General features: G+C 49.0%; 1 protein-coding gene across 1 annotated transcript; it reads left to right on the top strand.

Moving 5' to 3' along the window:
* The first annotated feature begins 4,370 nt into the window (after positions 1-4,370).
* LOC146185161 (uncharacterized) lies at positions 4,371-5,979 on the top strand. Its single transcript, XM_084607763.1, has 3 exons — positions 4,371-4,600; positions 5,046-5,132; positions 5,618-5,979. The coding sequence occupies exons 1-3, from the start codon at positions 4,372-4,374 to the stop codon at positions 5,977-5,979; spliced, it is 678 nt and encodes a 225-aa protein (XP_084463889.1). The 5' UTR covers position 4,371.
* Positions 5,980-14,192: the final 8,213 nt, after the last annotated feature.

The raw sequence follows: 14,192 nt of genomic DNA, 5'->3' as shown, positions 1-14,192 counted from the left end.
TGGATGGATTGGTACTGAAGCTTCCCTTTTTTTACCAGGTGGACCTTAAAGGCAACGTAACGTTGCTTAAAAATGCTGATGCTGATGCTGATGCGGCCATTCCCCTTTGTATCGGGGGAACACAAAGTTCTGGATCAGGCCAGGAGAAACGGGTAGAAAAAATTGAGGCGACGATGTTGATGACAATGGCGATGAATGAATCAATATCTTTTCGGAGACTTGGAAAAGGGATGTATCTGTGGGGTTCTATAGTGCAGGTCACCAGCGGCTGCCTCTAGTGTCCGTGCTCGTGTTGCGCGTGACATTATTCGGCCTTCAAGTCCAGAATTGGACAGGGAAGCTTCCCATTGCTTTTGGGTTGTCAGGTGGACTATTTTGGCAGGACCCCATCATGGGCCGCAAGCCCGCCTTCTCCGTGCACAATTTCCAATTGAGTGTGTAGGAACCGAGTGTATTCGGTTTGAATGGGAAGGTGAGCTGTAGGTTTCAATCCGGATCTGTCGCCATCTAACCTCATCAGCTTGAAGAGTTCTTAGCATGGGGCGAATATTTTCTGCGAAAAAGTCTGTAATATTGTAATTTGTAATATTGTAAGCTAGGATGAGGAGGGAGAGAGTCTCTGCGGGCTCGACAATCAGTCGATTGACTGACGTTTATTTGCATCATCTTGATATGTTTAGAGCGCAAACAAAAAGCTAAATGGGAAGCTTGATTGTGTGCTAAGACGCCAGTACAGAATTATATTATGTTCATATTTGAAGCATAATAGTATAATAACAATAAATGGCGATGAAGGGGTATAGTTTTTTTTTTTGCGAAGTTTATTGCCTCAGGGCATAAAAGGAATGTTATGATGGATGAAGGGTGTGGTCAAATAAATGAAAAAAGGTTGGCTGATGCAATGAAATCGAGTAGTGAACGATGATGCGGTCCCAGTGTCTAAGCAGCATATGACTGCGGATTATGGGGGGAGAGGCTAGCTGCCACCAGGTGCCGGATCCGCGTTGGCTTCAACGCTGGACAATCCCACAGTAGGTGATGGATGTCAGCTTCTATATTTCTTGACTTGCAGATGGGGCACCCAGGGTGTGGATATAAATACCGAAATTGTGGCCACTTTCGGATCACTGCTGGTGTTAGGGCCACCCCAACTCTAATCCTCCGAAGCGCCACCTCCTCTGCACGGGTTAGACCGCGGGGGAGGCTTACCGTACACGGAGGTATAAGAGCACGTGTACGGCGCCGGAGGTGCTCCTTTCTTGTTAAAAGCAGGGTGGCATTGTCCAATTTTATGAGGTTTGGCGATGTCGATGTTGTTGTGACGCATGAACACGTGCTTATCTACCGAGATACCGGCTAAGCCACTGTTAACGACAGTAGCTGCGGTGACGTGGCTAGCCAACGGCTATAAATACTACTAACCTTTAATAAAGCTTGTTCGTTCTTCGCCAACCACTTCTCGATTCACTTCAGTGGCGACGAGGCTGCCCACAGCCGGGCACTGTCTGCTCCATGGCGGCCCACGCCGGACCACCGGGTTTCGACGAAACGGAAGACAGTTGGGAAGCCTATCAGGTGCGTCTGGAATCTTATTTTGAAGCTTACGGAATCGATGACTCGAAGAAACGACGGGCTCTTCTAACGGCAGCTTTAAGTACAGCAACAGTCGGCATAATAACGGGACGTTGCGCGCCGGTCAAGATTCAAGAGCTAGCCTACGAGCAGCTGGTTCTGCTGCTGACTGAGCATTTCGCGCCGCAAGGCAATGAAATTGCGGAGTCGTACAAGTTCTTCACAAGACGCCAGCGTCCGGACGAAACAATGAAGGACTTTATTGCCGAAATTCGGAAGCAAGCCTGTAGGTGCAACTTTGGCAATGCAAGGGACAGGATGTTACGAGACAGACTTGTTTGCGGTCTGCGTGACACCGGCGTTCAGCGGAAACTCTTGTCAAAAGCTTCGCTAACGCTGAAAGAAGCCGAGGATATAGCGTTAGCGGCAGAAATGGCAGCCCTTAACGTGGACCACATGGTTAAGACAAAGGATCATGGCAATATTAATGCCGTGAGGAGCAAGCAGCAGGGCCAACCATATTGCCACAAAACTCGTACGCACACGGCATCTAAACCAAGCCCAGGTGACGCTTGCCCGTGTTGCGGTAGCACTGAGCACAAGGCAGGGAAGTGCAAGTTTCGCCGGGCGGAGTGTTTTCGCTGCCGACGGAAAGGGCACCTAGCTAAAATGTGCGCGTTGAAACAACCAGGAGTGGCACTTTATGAAGAGCATTCCTCTTCAAGTGACGGCAACGAGCTTTGTCTACTTAGTTTGTACACTGCGTCTGTTAACTTGACCACGCCCATTATTCGCACATTCCGTTGGAGCGGGATTCCGATCAAGATGCAAGTAGACACAGGCTCGCCGGTCTCTATCATTACGTGGAAAACCTACTGCAAGCATCGGCATGCCTGGCCTGCGCTACTCAAGACGTCTTTGCAGTTGTCCTGCTTCCTGGGCAAGCTCCCCGTGAAGGGCCAGCTCAAGCTTCCTGTCTCGTACGCGGGAAAAACCTTGGAAGCGACGCTGACCGTGCTGCAGTGTGCTGGCCCGGACTTGTGCGGACGTGACATCATCAGCGCATTTGAGCATAGCGGAAGACCCGTCCTCAGCATTGCCAGCGATGCAACCTCTGGTGAGCAAGATTTGTCGCACCAACCTTCCGTTAGCGCACTGATAGAAGAGTTCAGTGATTTGTTTACGCCAGGTCTAGGGCGCATTAACGGTCCCGCAGTTCATCTGCGGTTGCATGAAAATGCGAAACCGCGTTTCTGCAAAGCTCGTTCTGTGCCATATGCAATGCGGGAGCAAGTGTCTGATGAAATAGACCGGCTTGTTAAAGATGGCATTCTCTCGCCTATCGACAGTGCGGATTGGGCCACGCCTCTGGTTCCCGTGATCAAGAAGAATGGTTCCATTCGGTTGTGTGGTGATTTTAAGGTGACCGCAAACTCTGCATGCGTTACGGAGCAGTACCCATTGCCGAAAATACGGGATATTTTCGCCAACCTAAACGGCGGGGAAGTCTTCAGCACTATCGACTTGAAAGATGCTTACAATCAGTTGCCGCTTGATGAGGAAACCAGGAAGCTTTTGGTCGTAAACACCCCGAAAGGCCTGTTTTGCTTCAATCGACTTCCGTTTGGTGTAGCGTCTGCTCCTGCAATTTTTCAGAGACGTATGGAAGGCATCCTGCAAGGCATTCCGGGCGTTCAAGTTTACGTGGACGACGTAGTAGTCGCGGAAAAACACGGGAACTCTGACACACTGCGTGAAGTTTTCAGGCGTTTCCGGCAGCATGGTGTTAAGTTGCATCCCCAGAAATGCAAGTTTCGGCAAACAGAAGTTGAATTTCTGGGGCATCGTATAAGCGCGGACGGGTTGTTACCTAAGGCAGATAACACTGCCGCCATAGCAAAGATGCCGAAGCCAACGTGCGTTGCGGAACTGCGGGCATTCTTGGGGTTTGTAACCTATTACCACGCATTTCTGGGAAATTTGGCTATGGTTCTGGAGCCGCTGCATGAACTACTAAGAAAGAACGCACGCTGGAAGTGGGGGGCGAGACAAGATAACGCTTTCCGAACAACGAAGCGGCTGCTAGAGGAAGCAAAGTTCTTGGCAAACTACGATCCAAGTAAGCCCCTTTTCTTGGAAACCGATGCATCATCGTGTGGCGTTGGCGCCGTACTTTACCACAGAGTAAATGGGCAAGATCTACCAATCGGGTTCCGATCGCGAACTCTTTCAGCTGCTGAGCGCAATTACGCGCAGATTGAAAGAGAGGCATTGGCGGTAGTATTTGGTGTTACAAAGTTCCGGGAATATCTGCTCGGGAATCAGTTCACGCTCGTCACTGATCACAGACCTCTCGTGAGCCTTTTCAGCCCCGACAAGCCCGTTCCAGCCATGGCCGCTGCACGGATTCAGCGTTGGTCTCTCCTGCTGAGCGCCTACAACTACAAAATTCAGTACAAACCAGGGAAGGCACTGATTCCTGCCGACACCCTTAGCCGTTTGCCTGTGCGGGAGAAGCAAAACGCTAAGATTGCAGAAGATGATGCGCGTGAGTACGTTCTTCTAACAGATCACCTAAATTCTGGTCCTCTCTCAGCGAGTGATTTGGCCAAGATGACGGGCAGTGATAGCGACCTCGCGCAAGTTCGCCAATACATTCACAATGGCTGGCCACGATACTGGCAGCCCAGCCAGGAGCCATTACGCGCATATATGCACAGGAAGGACGAACTGACTTGCAGCCATGGAATTGTATACTGGGGTCATCGTGCGGTAATTCCGATGGCTGCGAGGCTACCAATGCTGCGTATGCTGCATGACGCGCATCAAGGTATAACGGCCATGAAGAACTTGGCTCGGTCTGTATTCTGGTATCCAGGACTTGATCGGGACATTGAGAAGCTTGTCAACGCGTGTCCAACATGCATAGAATGCGGCAGCATGCCCGCGGCACAACAACCCGTTCCTTGGCCGAAAACGGAGGAGCCCTGGTCTAGAATCCATGTCGATTTTGCGGGGCCCTTGGAAGGTCACATGTTGATGGTTGTGGTCGATTCTCATACGAAATGGATCGAGGTTGCTGCTATGAAGACTGCCACTTCAATGAAAACAATTGAAGCACTGCAGACAATGTTCAGCCGATTCGGCTTGCCAAGGATTCTCGTGACTGATAACGGGCCGCAGTTTAGTAGCGAGGAGTTCAGGGCATATATGATGCGCAATGGTATCATTCATTTGCGGACAGCTCCTTACAAGCCGCAGTCTAACGGCCTGGCGGAAAGGGCGGTACGTACTGTGAAGCAAGGTCTAAGCAAGAACACGCACGGTAGTCTGCAAGCACGCCTGGACCACATTCTGTCTCATTATCGGCGTACCCCCCCATCTAAACGGGAAAACCCCGGCCTCCATGCTTCTCGGTTACGAGCCGCGCTGTTTACTGCACAATATCGTGTCACGACCTTTTCCCTCTGCAGGTGCTTGCAACAACGGCAAACCGCTGCGCAGGGAAATCTGGTTCAAGAACTACGGAGCAGGTGACAAGTGGAAACCAGGGCCCGCTTGCACAAAACAATCTTAAGACTGTCTTAGCTAAGTCCAGACTTAACTGAAGTCTAAAGAATAGGCCACTAGCATGGCCGCTTAAGACTGGAGTTAAGACTGGGCTTCAGTCCTGACTTGAATAAGTCGCTTGTATGTTTACGACTCTAGTGCTGTCTTGGTTAAGACACAAGGACGCCAGGTGTCTAAGTATAGAAATTAGGGAAATACAGGGATGCGCTGGCACTGTCCCTGCTGTAAGATGTACACATTCCGCCAATTTTGCGTTGTGTAAAATCCGTGCCATTGCTTTTTGCGGCTTAAGATTGTGTTACGAGGAAAAATGCCCCAAGTGGTTGCTGAGGCCGTTCTGGGAAGCCACTCTGGTGAACATGAACCCGAAGCGTTCGACGTTCGGAACACGAGCCGTCTTAAATAAGCGTGGTCTTTCTAAAGACACCATTTAAGTCTGGACTTAGCTCGGACTTTATCGTGCAAGCCGGCCCAGGTGTGATAGAGTCCACCGAGGGCTCGCGCATGACAACCGTAAAGACCGCAGATGGGGAGCAACATCGTCGCCACCTGGATCAGCTAAAGACCAGGAGAACCAGTGTGGAAGGAGCGGAGGTTAAACCCGAGGCCCCCACGGAGGCATCAATGGCTGAAGACAGCCCAAGTATATCGGGAGAGCCGCAGTCTCAAGTGCACGGCAGCAGCGAGAGCCAGTGTCAAGCGGGCGCTGACATGCAAACGCCGTCAGGCTCACAAGCTGAGGACAGTACAAACGAGGCACCGGTGACTGGCGGCGCTGGAGTGACACTGCGTAGGTCAAAAAGGAACACCCGACACCGCGACCGCTTCACTCCTTAAGAGGGGAGAATTGTTGTGACGCATGAACACGTGCTTATCTACCTAGATACCGGCTAAGCCACTGTTAACGACAGTAGCTGCGGTGACGTGGCTAGCCAACGGCTATAAATACTACTAACCTTTAATAAAGCTTGTTCGTTCTTCGCCAACCACTTCTCGATTCACTTCAGATGTTGAGTTTGAAAGGCGGGTCGCAGAATCTATTTGGCTTTGAGCACTTAAAAGGTCACGCGGGGTCCATTCAATACGAATTGGATTTGGTATGCCAGCCGCTAGACTGTGTATGTTCTGGCAGATTTCCGGGCTACTACTAACTCGTCTAAGTAGCTTTGTCACCTGGAGGGCATCTGTACGTATGATAATACGGGCCGTGGGAAGCATGGGAATGGCGGTCACAGAGCGAAGCGCCTCTTGCACTGCAAGCAGTTCCGCACAAAAAGAAGATGGATGTTCCGGTAATTGAAATGTTGACGTCTTGTTCAATGAAGATTTGCTAGGACAGTAAACTGCTGTTATCACTTCACAGGCTTTGATGCTTGCGTCGACGTAAATTATAATGGAACCATGTGGCAAGTGGGCGTCTTGTTCCATAATTCGGTCGCGAAGTGACGACGCCGTTTCCTGTGTTCTTGGTCGGCATAAATCAGTTGGCTTGTTATCGCTCAGCTGTACAAAACGCCAAGGAGGAAGAACTGGCAGTGGCGGTGGTAGTATTGAATGTTTCGAAGCATAAGCCTTCAGAGCGCACGTTGCGTGAGAGAGTGTGGCCTTAAGCTTGCGTGCATCACGTCGTTGCTGCACCAGTTCATCTATTGTGTTTAGTTGTGCGTTTTCTTGGAGCGCCACGACTGGTGTAATGCGAGGGAGGCGGGTGTTGACCCTCATTGCCTCTCGATTTATAGCCTCAAGTCGATCCCATTGTGCCCTTGTCAAATGCTGAAATTGGGCTTGATAAACAAGGCGCGGTTGCACAACTGCCCTCACCAACTGTCTCGCAACATCTGAGCGAGCGCCGCCCATTTTTGGAGCAATGCGTCTAATTAAACCCAGTGTCTGTAACGCCTGTTTTTTAGCGCCAGACAGCCATGTAGTTTCAGTTCCTGACTCATGAATTGTTAAGCCCAATATTTTTACTGTTGGACTTTCCTGAAGTGGGGTTCCGGATAGATGTAAACGAATAGGAGTTGCCGATAGTTTACGGCGGCCCCAGCGGTTGGCGACTGATATGAACGTAGTTAAACACGCGCGGTGCACGACAGCATCAACTGTGTAATTCTCTTTATGCAGTTGCCGGCGGCGCTGTTCTCGAAACCAAGTCGCAGCGATGCTCTTTCAATGTTACAGAGGTATTCGCAGAGACAACAGTTAAGCGGCCGAGTGGAAGCCATCGTGATATGGCAGTATAACATATTTGTATCGTATGCGTAATTTATGAAAAAAGTGTATTCATCATCATCATCAGCAGCAGCAGCCTTGCCATGACTCCTGCAGGGCAGATGTCTCTCCCATATCCCACCAATTGACAGAGTCCGATGCCAGATGCATTCACTTGATCTCCACAAATTTCCTCCTTTCATTTGCCCACCTAACTTATTTTCGCCTCCTTCTATGCTTGCTTCCCCTTGGAAACCCAATCTTTTAACGTTAGTAGCCATCAGTTATATTACCTTTGCATTGCATGTACTGGCCGTATGCCAGTTTCGTCTTCATTGTTTCAACTAGAATATCATTAACACGCGTTTTCGCTCCCGGACCCTCGGCCCCTTACCTATCTCTTTATACCATTTTACATTCTATAGCTCTCTTCTTCGTCCTCAATATATTGGATGACCGTGCCATGATCATCCAATATATTGCAGTTTTGTAGTCTGGCAGATAATACTATACCTTTTTATTTTATTTCCGAAATTTGAGCGCCTCGGTTCCCACTTGACCTGGTCGCCTGGTTCTTGCTTTGAACCTTTTCAATGTGTGGACACCTGACTCTTTGCCTCCGACGTCCTCTCGGACTCGACCAGTTATATTGAAGCTCACAACGTCAGTCTCACGACGCAGCTTCAAGTTTTGTCCTTTGGGACGACCTACTCTGCAGCTTGTCCACCAACTTGCTCTCACTTTGCTTTTGATGCCTCGAGTAGAAAGAAGCTGCGATCCTGTCGATTGCGCTAGTCGAGCTTCCCTTTCATCAGGGGATGAGAGGAAACACTTTATTTATGATGTAAACGATGTTCTTGGTGTATTGGTGTTCTAACTTTGCACGCGTGGAACGAATTCATTCTGTGTGGGCGCGCACCACTGCTTGGAACTTTGTGGCTGAACTGAAATCTCATACTGACAGCAAGTGTCCGTGTTATATTATTGGTAGGGGGGCGTGAACTTCGCTGAACCTTCCGGTGCGCCATTCCGTCCCCACATGTACAGGTTCCACTAGAGCTTCAAACATTTCACGATTGGCAGGGGTAGCGAACGCTGGAATACACACTGCAGCCTGCGATGGTACGCGACAGTATCTTCAGACACAAAACACCGGTGTGGCGTCCCACGAACGTTTCTTGAGCTGGGCACATTCATACGCTCAAAATAAACCTCGCCACTTGCGCAGTCGACTGTTGCTCTACACAGCTTTAAAAGTTCCATTCTTAAAATGACGTCATGGGTAGAGATAGAAATAACAACGAATCCCGGTTGAAAAGGGTCTCCACCCAACTCAACTTCCAGATTCCGCACTCCCATAGGACGCAACTGCTAGCCACTCATGCCGCAAAACGTTGATGATTCATCATCACACTTCAACATTTTCGTCCCAACAAATCTTAAGCCTCCTCCTGACCACAGACACTCAGCACCGGTATCGACGAGAGCCAATGTAGACAGGTTACTAACAACCGAACAAACTTTGTTCTTAAGCATTGAGACAGGAGGAGAAATATTCGAACAGAGCGGACGTCCAGTGACCGGACCTCCATCAGTCACGCTGGCTATAGGTTTCCGGACGAGGTGACAAGCACCGGTGATGAGATGACGAAGACCGCCGTGTGCGAACTGCGGAGGAAGTTGCGATAGCGCTAGTTTGCGTAGGAACAGAAGCCAAGTTCATAATTAGCGACAGCAAAACTGCCATTCAAAATTTTGGGAAGGGGAGGATATCGCCGGAGGCGGCCAAAATCCTCACCCAAAGAACGATAAATAGGAAAATTCAATTAATTTGGACACCCGCTCACGCTGCCGTCCCTGGTAACGAGGCGGCTCACGAGCTAGCCCGAGCTATCTACTTCCGGGTAGCCGTCGAGCCCCCCGAACACTGGGCATACGACGAGCGTCTGCAAAATTACGGGGAAATCATCGACCATTATAAACTGGGACGTAGACTGGTACCCCCGCCAGATATTAGACTAAATAATAGAGAAGCTGTCGCGTGGAGGCGGCTACAAACTAATACGTTTATGAACCCGGTCTGGGCGTTTCACGCGCTACCAGACTTTAGGGACAATGATCTCTGCAAACTGTCGGGCGAGAGGGACCCTCGACCACATAATTTGGGAGTGCCCACAATCTCCAGGGATAGGGCAAAATATTACAAGTAAAGAAGCCTGGGATACCCTGCTGCGAAGCGCGGACCCTGCGATCCAGCACCGCACCGTCCATCTGGCGGAAGAGGCCGCAACAAGCCAAGGGCTACCTGCCAGCCTCTAATCCGCGGGCGCACGACTCCTCGTTTCCGATGGAATTAAAGGTTGTACAACCAACAACGAAGCACGGGATGAGGATCATATACTCCAATCGATCGTCGGGGACGAATTACGAAGGGTGTGTGCCGAACTTCTGTTGGAGGGGACGCGTAGGCACTGAAATGGTATGGTAAGGCAGTCGCATGGAAAAGTTGATGGACTGCAGCTAGAAGGTCTACAGCGGTCGTAAAATGTTGAAATGTGCCCTATAGCTAGATCATCGCAGTGCAAATTAAAGGTGGTTCAAAATGTTCATCGGGGTGATCAAGCCTCCGTGCCTGGCAGTATTTATCGGCACCAGGACCCAATGAACATGTGCTCTCGTCGTGGTTGCTGGTGGCCGTTCGCAGTATATAGCATTGGTCCTGGTGCAACCTCGGAGCGTTGTGAGGTGAAGAATAAGAGCTCGGCGCGTACCAAAGACCGTTGCATTGGTGTAAAAGGCTATCTCGGTCGCTGCAAAAATGTGAACTTGAGGTCACAAGGGACTGCATAGCAGCGGGGATATTTCCTCTCGAACTATCCGCCGGATAGTGGAAGCGAGATGGCAGCAACTCTTGGGACTGTGTCCACGCGACCAAACTTCGTGTTATTCACCGCATCTTCAAAGTGTCAAATGTTCGGCAATTCCGTTCGACGTCGGAGAGGAGTTTAAGCTTTTCTTGCTAATAAAGAACATCTAGATGTGTTCAGCGAAACCATCAGGCAAACGGCCCAATTTGTCCTTATCGAATATACAAAGCGAGGCGACTGCAGAGCTTGAGTATTGCCTCAATCTGTGTACACATCTCACCGGGAAACCGAGCCCGATGAGCCAGTGTCTGCTCTCAGCCCTCTTCTTCTTAGTCGATGAATCATCATCGTCCATGATGCGAGACCAAGATGTCAATGTATCCTCGTGATTTTTGTACCGTTGGGGGCCATATCCGTGAGCGGAACGGCGTTCACCAGTTGGTCATTATTGTCCCACTTGTTATAGCGGTTTACTCATTGGTAGTGGGAGAGCCACTCGGCCACGTGATCGCGAGCTTCTCCGTGGCTTCTCCGTGCTCGGGCATGCGAGGAGCTAGGCTGGTGACGTCAACTCTGGAGAGGCTCAGGCTGATGATTGATTGTTAATTAGGACGCTTCAAAGGGGACGCTCTTAACATCCATCCGTCCTTCTGTCAGCCACACCAGCTCTTGGCCTCCTCCCAAGCCGCTTCCTCCACTCGTGCTTTCTTATTTAGGCTATGTCGGCAACGTCGTGTCCGCAGCCGTTGTGTCGTTCTCAGGTAGGTTATAATCAAGCGAATTATTGTGATCGGTAAAGGATATGAGGATGCTCAGAAAACAAATTATGTCGATAGCATGATTAGTTAATTAATTAGAGCAAAAATGTAAAAGTAAAATCAAACATAAGTCGACACTAATCATACGACTAATGTCGAAATCCAGTAGATGTAACAACATTGCAACAGGAAGTGGATGTATTTGACTAAATAATTAGTTATCAGGAAAGGCGCAGTCATGGCCACACTTTCTGTGGACACCTCAACTGCGCCGTAAGGGAAGCTACGAAGGTGGGAGTGAAAGCGGAAGGAGAAAAAAAGGGGTGCCGTAGTGGAGGGCTGCGGAGTAATTTCGACCACTTGGAGATCATTTAAATCGCACAGCAGGAGTGGAGGGTGGCTGATCCCCTACGGGGCTGGGAATGGTAGGCCCCCGCCGTTTGCGGCGGTATCTCGCCAGCCACCGGCGATTGTACCTGTTGTAAGCCGTCATTTCACCCGCCGCCACCACCGCTTAGGTGGCGGACGACGCGCGTCTTTCTCTCTCCCTCTTATTTCTTCTCTATTTTCTTTTCCTTTCTATATCATTTATTTCACCTTTTTCGCTTGTTTTTCTTTACTCCTCCGATCATTTTCTTTTTAGACATGTAAGTATACATCTAAAACTCTCTCTGCTCCCCAATGCTTGCCCAATCACCCTGCGTGGGCATGTGCCATATGCTGTTCGGTAAACAACAGCGACGACGACGACGACATCTTTATGCCTTGACCACTGGGCAGCGCGTGAACGCAGCACCACAGACGAGGCAAAAGAAAAGCGCCATATCCGTCGTGTTCTTAGCAGCCTCTGCGTGCCTTCAAAGCTATTATTCAGAAATGCGGACTCCATTTCCTCCGCGTCCCATGCCCGCTCCCTGGTATGGTGCCCGGAACCCCGGCACAGTCGCCCAGTCACCATCTCAGTGTCCGAGGCCGCTGCCCGCGTCAGGCCCCGGTAAGTAGCTCACGCTGATGCGCTTGGCGAGACGTATATATAGCTAAAAGCTCGGGTAAGAGTGGGTGAATAGTATTTCCTCCGAACCAAATTGAATGTAATAATGTACAGGTGCGGACATAAGTAAACGGGGCACAGTTTTTCGTTCAAATTGCAATCACGCCTTCTGCACTAGAGATAAGAAAATGTTATTTGTCCAAGTAATGAGCACTGGCGTCTACTACTAGTTTGCGCATACCTGACTGCCATTTTAAATTATAGAACGCCTGAAAAAAAATGGTTAAAATGAAATAGGGCGCTCCATTTACTTTTGTTCGCACTTGTACCTCCGCTACTAAACCGAATACGAAAAACGCAGCTTCACTACCGAATCAAATAAAAATCGAATATTCGGACAAATATTCGCGAATTCTGCAAATAACTGTAGTGTAACAGGTATAAGCGCCAGCGGCAGCGCTGAGCTGTGGTCGTAACTTGTGGAGTTAAAGCTACAGATAGACGCAACCTTAATCTCCATTATAGGGCCGTAACTCAAAATCAACTATGCTAACTCTAAAAGAGTCGAATAACACACGTATAATAATAACCTTTTCTTATTAGAGACGAAAACGAATAAACTAGAGATACATCCTCAAAACTTTAAACAGGTATTAGCAGGTATGCGCCATGGCCTCCGAAGCCAGACATCAAGACAAGGTTGCTTAACTTGCCTAAAGCTTGTCGTTCATTCTTATAGGCCACCTCTATTACGAAAGCTGCCACACAAACTTGAACACCCGCGCATACTAATAGCTACAGAGTGGCAAGGAGCCTCTTTTTGGGTCCTGTTTATGGACAGTCGTCGAAGAAAATTACTATGGCGTGCTTTATTATGCCCTAGTGCCAATTATTCGAAATGCATTCACAAATTTGGTAACGCTTTTGAGTCCGTTTGAACATTTCTGAAATACATTACTTGATTCGTCAGAGCAACAAAATACGTGGATATTCGATTCGCCGTTCGAAAGTTTTGGATTTCGCACAACCCACCCTTAGAAAACGTGGCTCTCAATAGGAGCAAAGTTGTTACAATACATATGTCGAACTGAGGCTTTAGTGCTTTAGTAGCTTCGTTTCGACACCTAAGCTTCGTTTCGACACCCGACAATTGCCTGTATTTAGGAGAAATTTCCCATATGAAGTAGATATAAAGGAAGTGGGTATACTTAATCGCTAACATCCGCCCGAGCACAGCTATAGAGCTTTATAGTACGGCAATGCTGACACAAAAGAAAGCTGGACGTGTGTTCTTTGTAGCTACAAACGGTATACGTGCCCGTGGACCGCTTATAGGGGCGCCACTGAAAACCGCCTAGCGGTCGTTTTCAGAAGTGCTTCCGGGAGACTTTGCCGCTGCTCATGCATCGCTGTGAGAATTTCCGAAGTTCATGGCGGCGATTCTTGTTTTTGCTATTTAGCTCCTGCCGATTTTTGGAAAGGTAGCCCGAAGCATTAAATTAAGTACCCCTTTCTGCCGAACCGAAAAAATTGATGATGCTGCAGCCATCTGGGAGAAACTAATGCCTAGACGCGGCAGGTTCCTCCAACAAGCAATCACTAAATGACCACCTGCAATGTTGAGCCCCGCTTTATCGTGGGTATATGCTGCAGTGACTGATCAATTGCTTCAACAGATTATTCGCTGTTTTCTTTTTCTTCTTCTTTTTGATTTACCCTATACCTTTGCAAGCTCTTCTCATGTGTGCTCACGGTAACCCTCGAGCCGAGATATAAGAAATTCTGCGTCACCTGCCATTGCATTGTGCCGGCACCACTATCTCACGAGTATATCGTTTCATTGGCCGAATTTACAGGATTTTAATGCGATGTCGCCAAGGGTTCCGTATGGCAGAAAATCCGGCTTCGTCGTCGTTGTCGTCGGCCGTAGATGATACATCCCTATGGAAAATCCACAAGCAATTTGAAATGTTCCGATTGGCGCCATATTCCTGAAGAAAGTTCCGTAACTAAAGGAAGATAATTAAGCTGAAATGAAAACTTAGTCAACGTTCAGTGGGTTGGATGTCGGGCCCAGGACTTTCGTGTTGCGATACAGACAAACGCTCATAGATCGAGAAGGCTCGCCGGTTCAAGCTGAATAGAGGCAGACCTATTAATTTCGTAATGTACGGGTCCGACAGCACAATCGCATTCTGATCTTAATAGGAGATGCTTAATTAA

Source organism: Amblyomma maculatum, chromosome 6 (genome assembly GCF_055883805.1).
Source record: "Amblyomma maculatum isolate TAMU_Amacu chromosome 6, ASM5588380v1, whole genome shotgun sequence".
NCBI lineage: Eukaryota > Metazoa > Arthropoda > Arachnida > Ixodida > Ixodidae > Amblyomma > Amblyomma maculatum.
The sequence above is the reverse complement of the archived record's forward strand: the minus strand, read 5'-3'. Positions and strand labels throughout refer to the sequence as shown.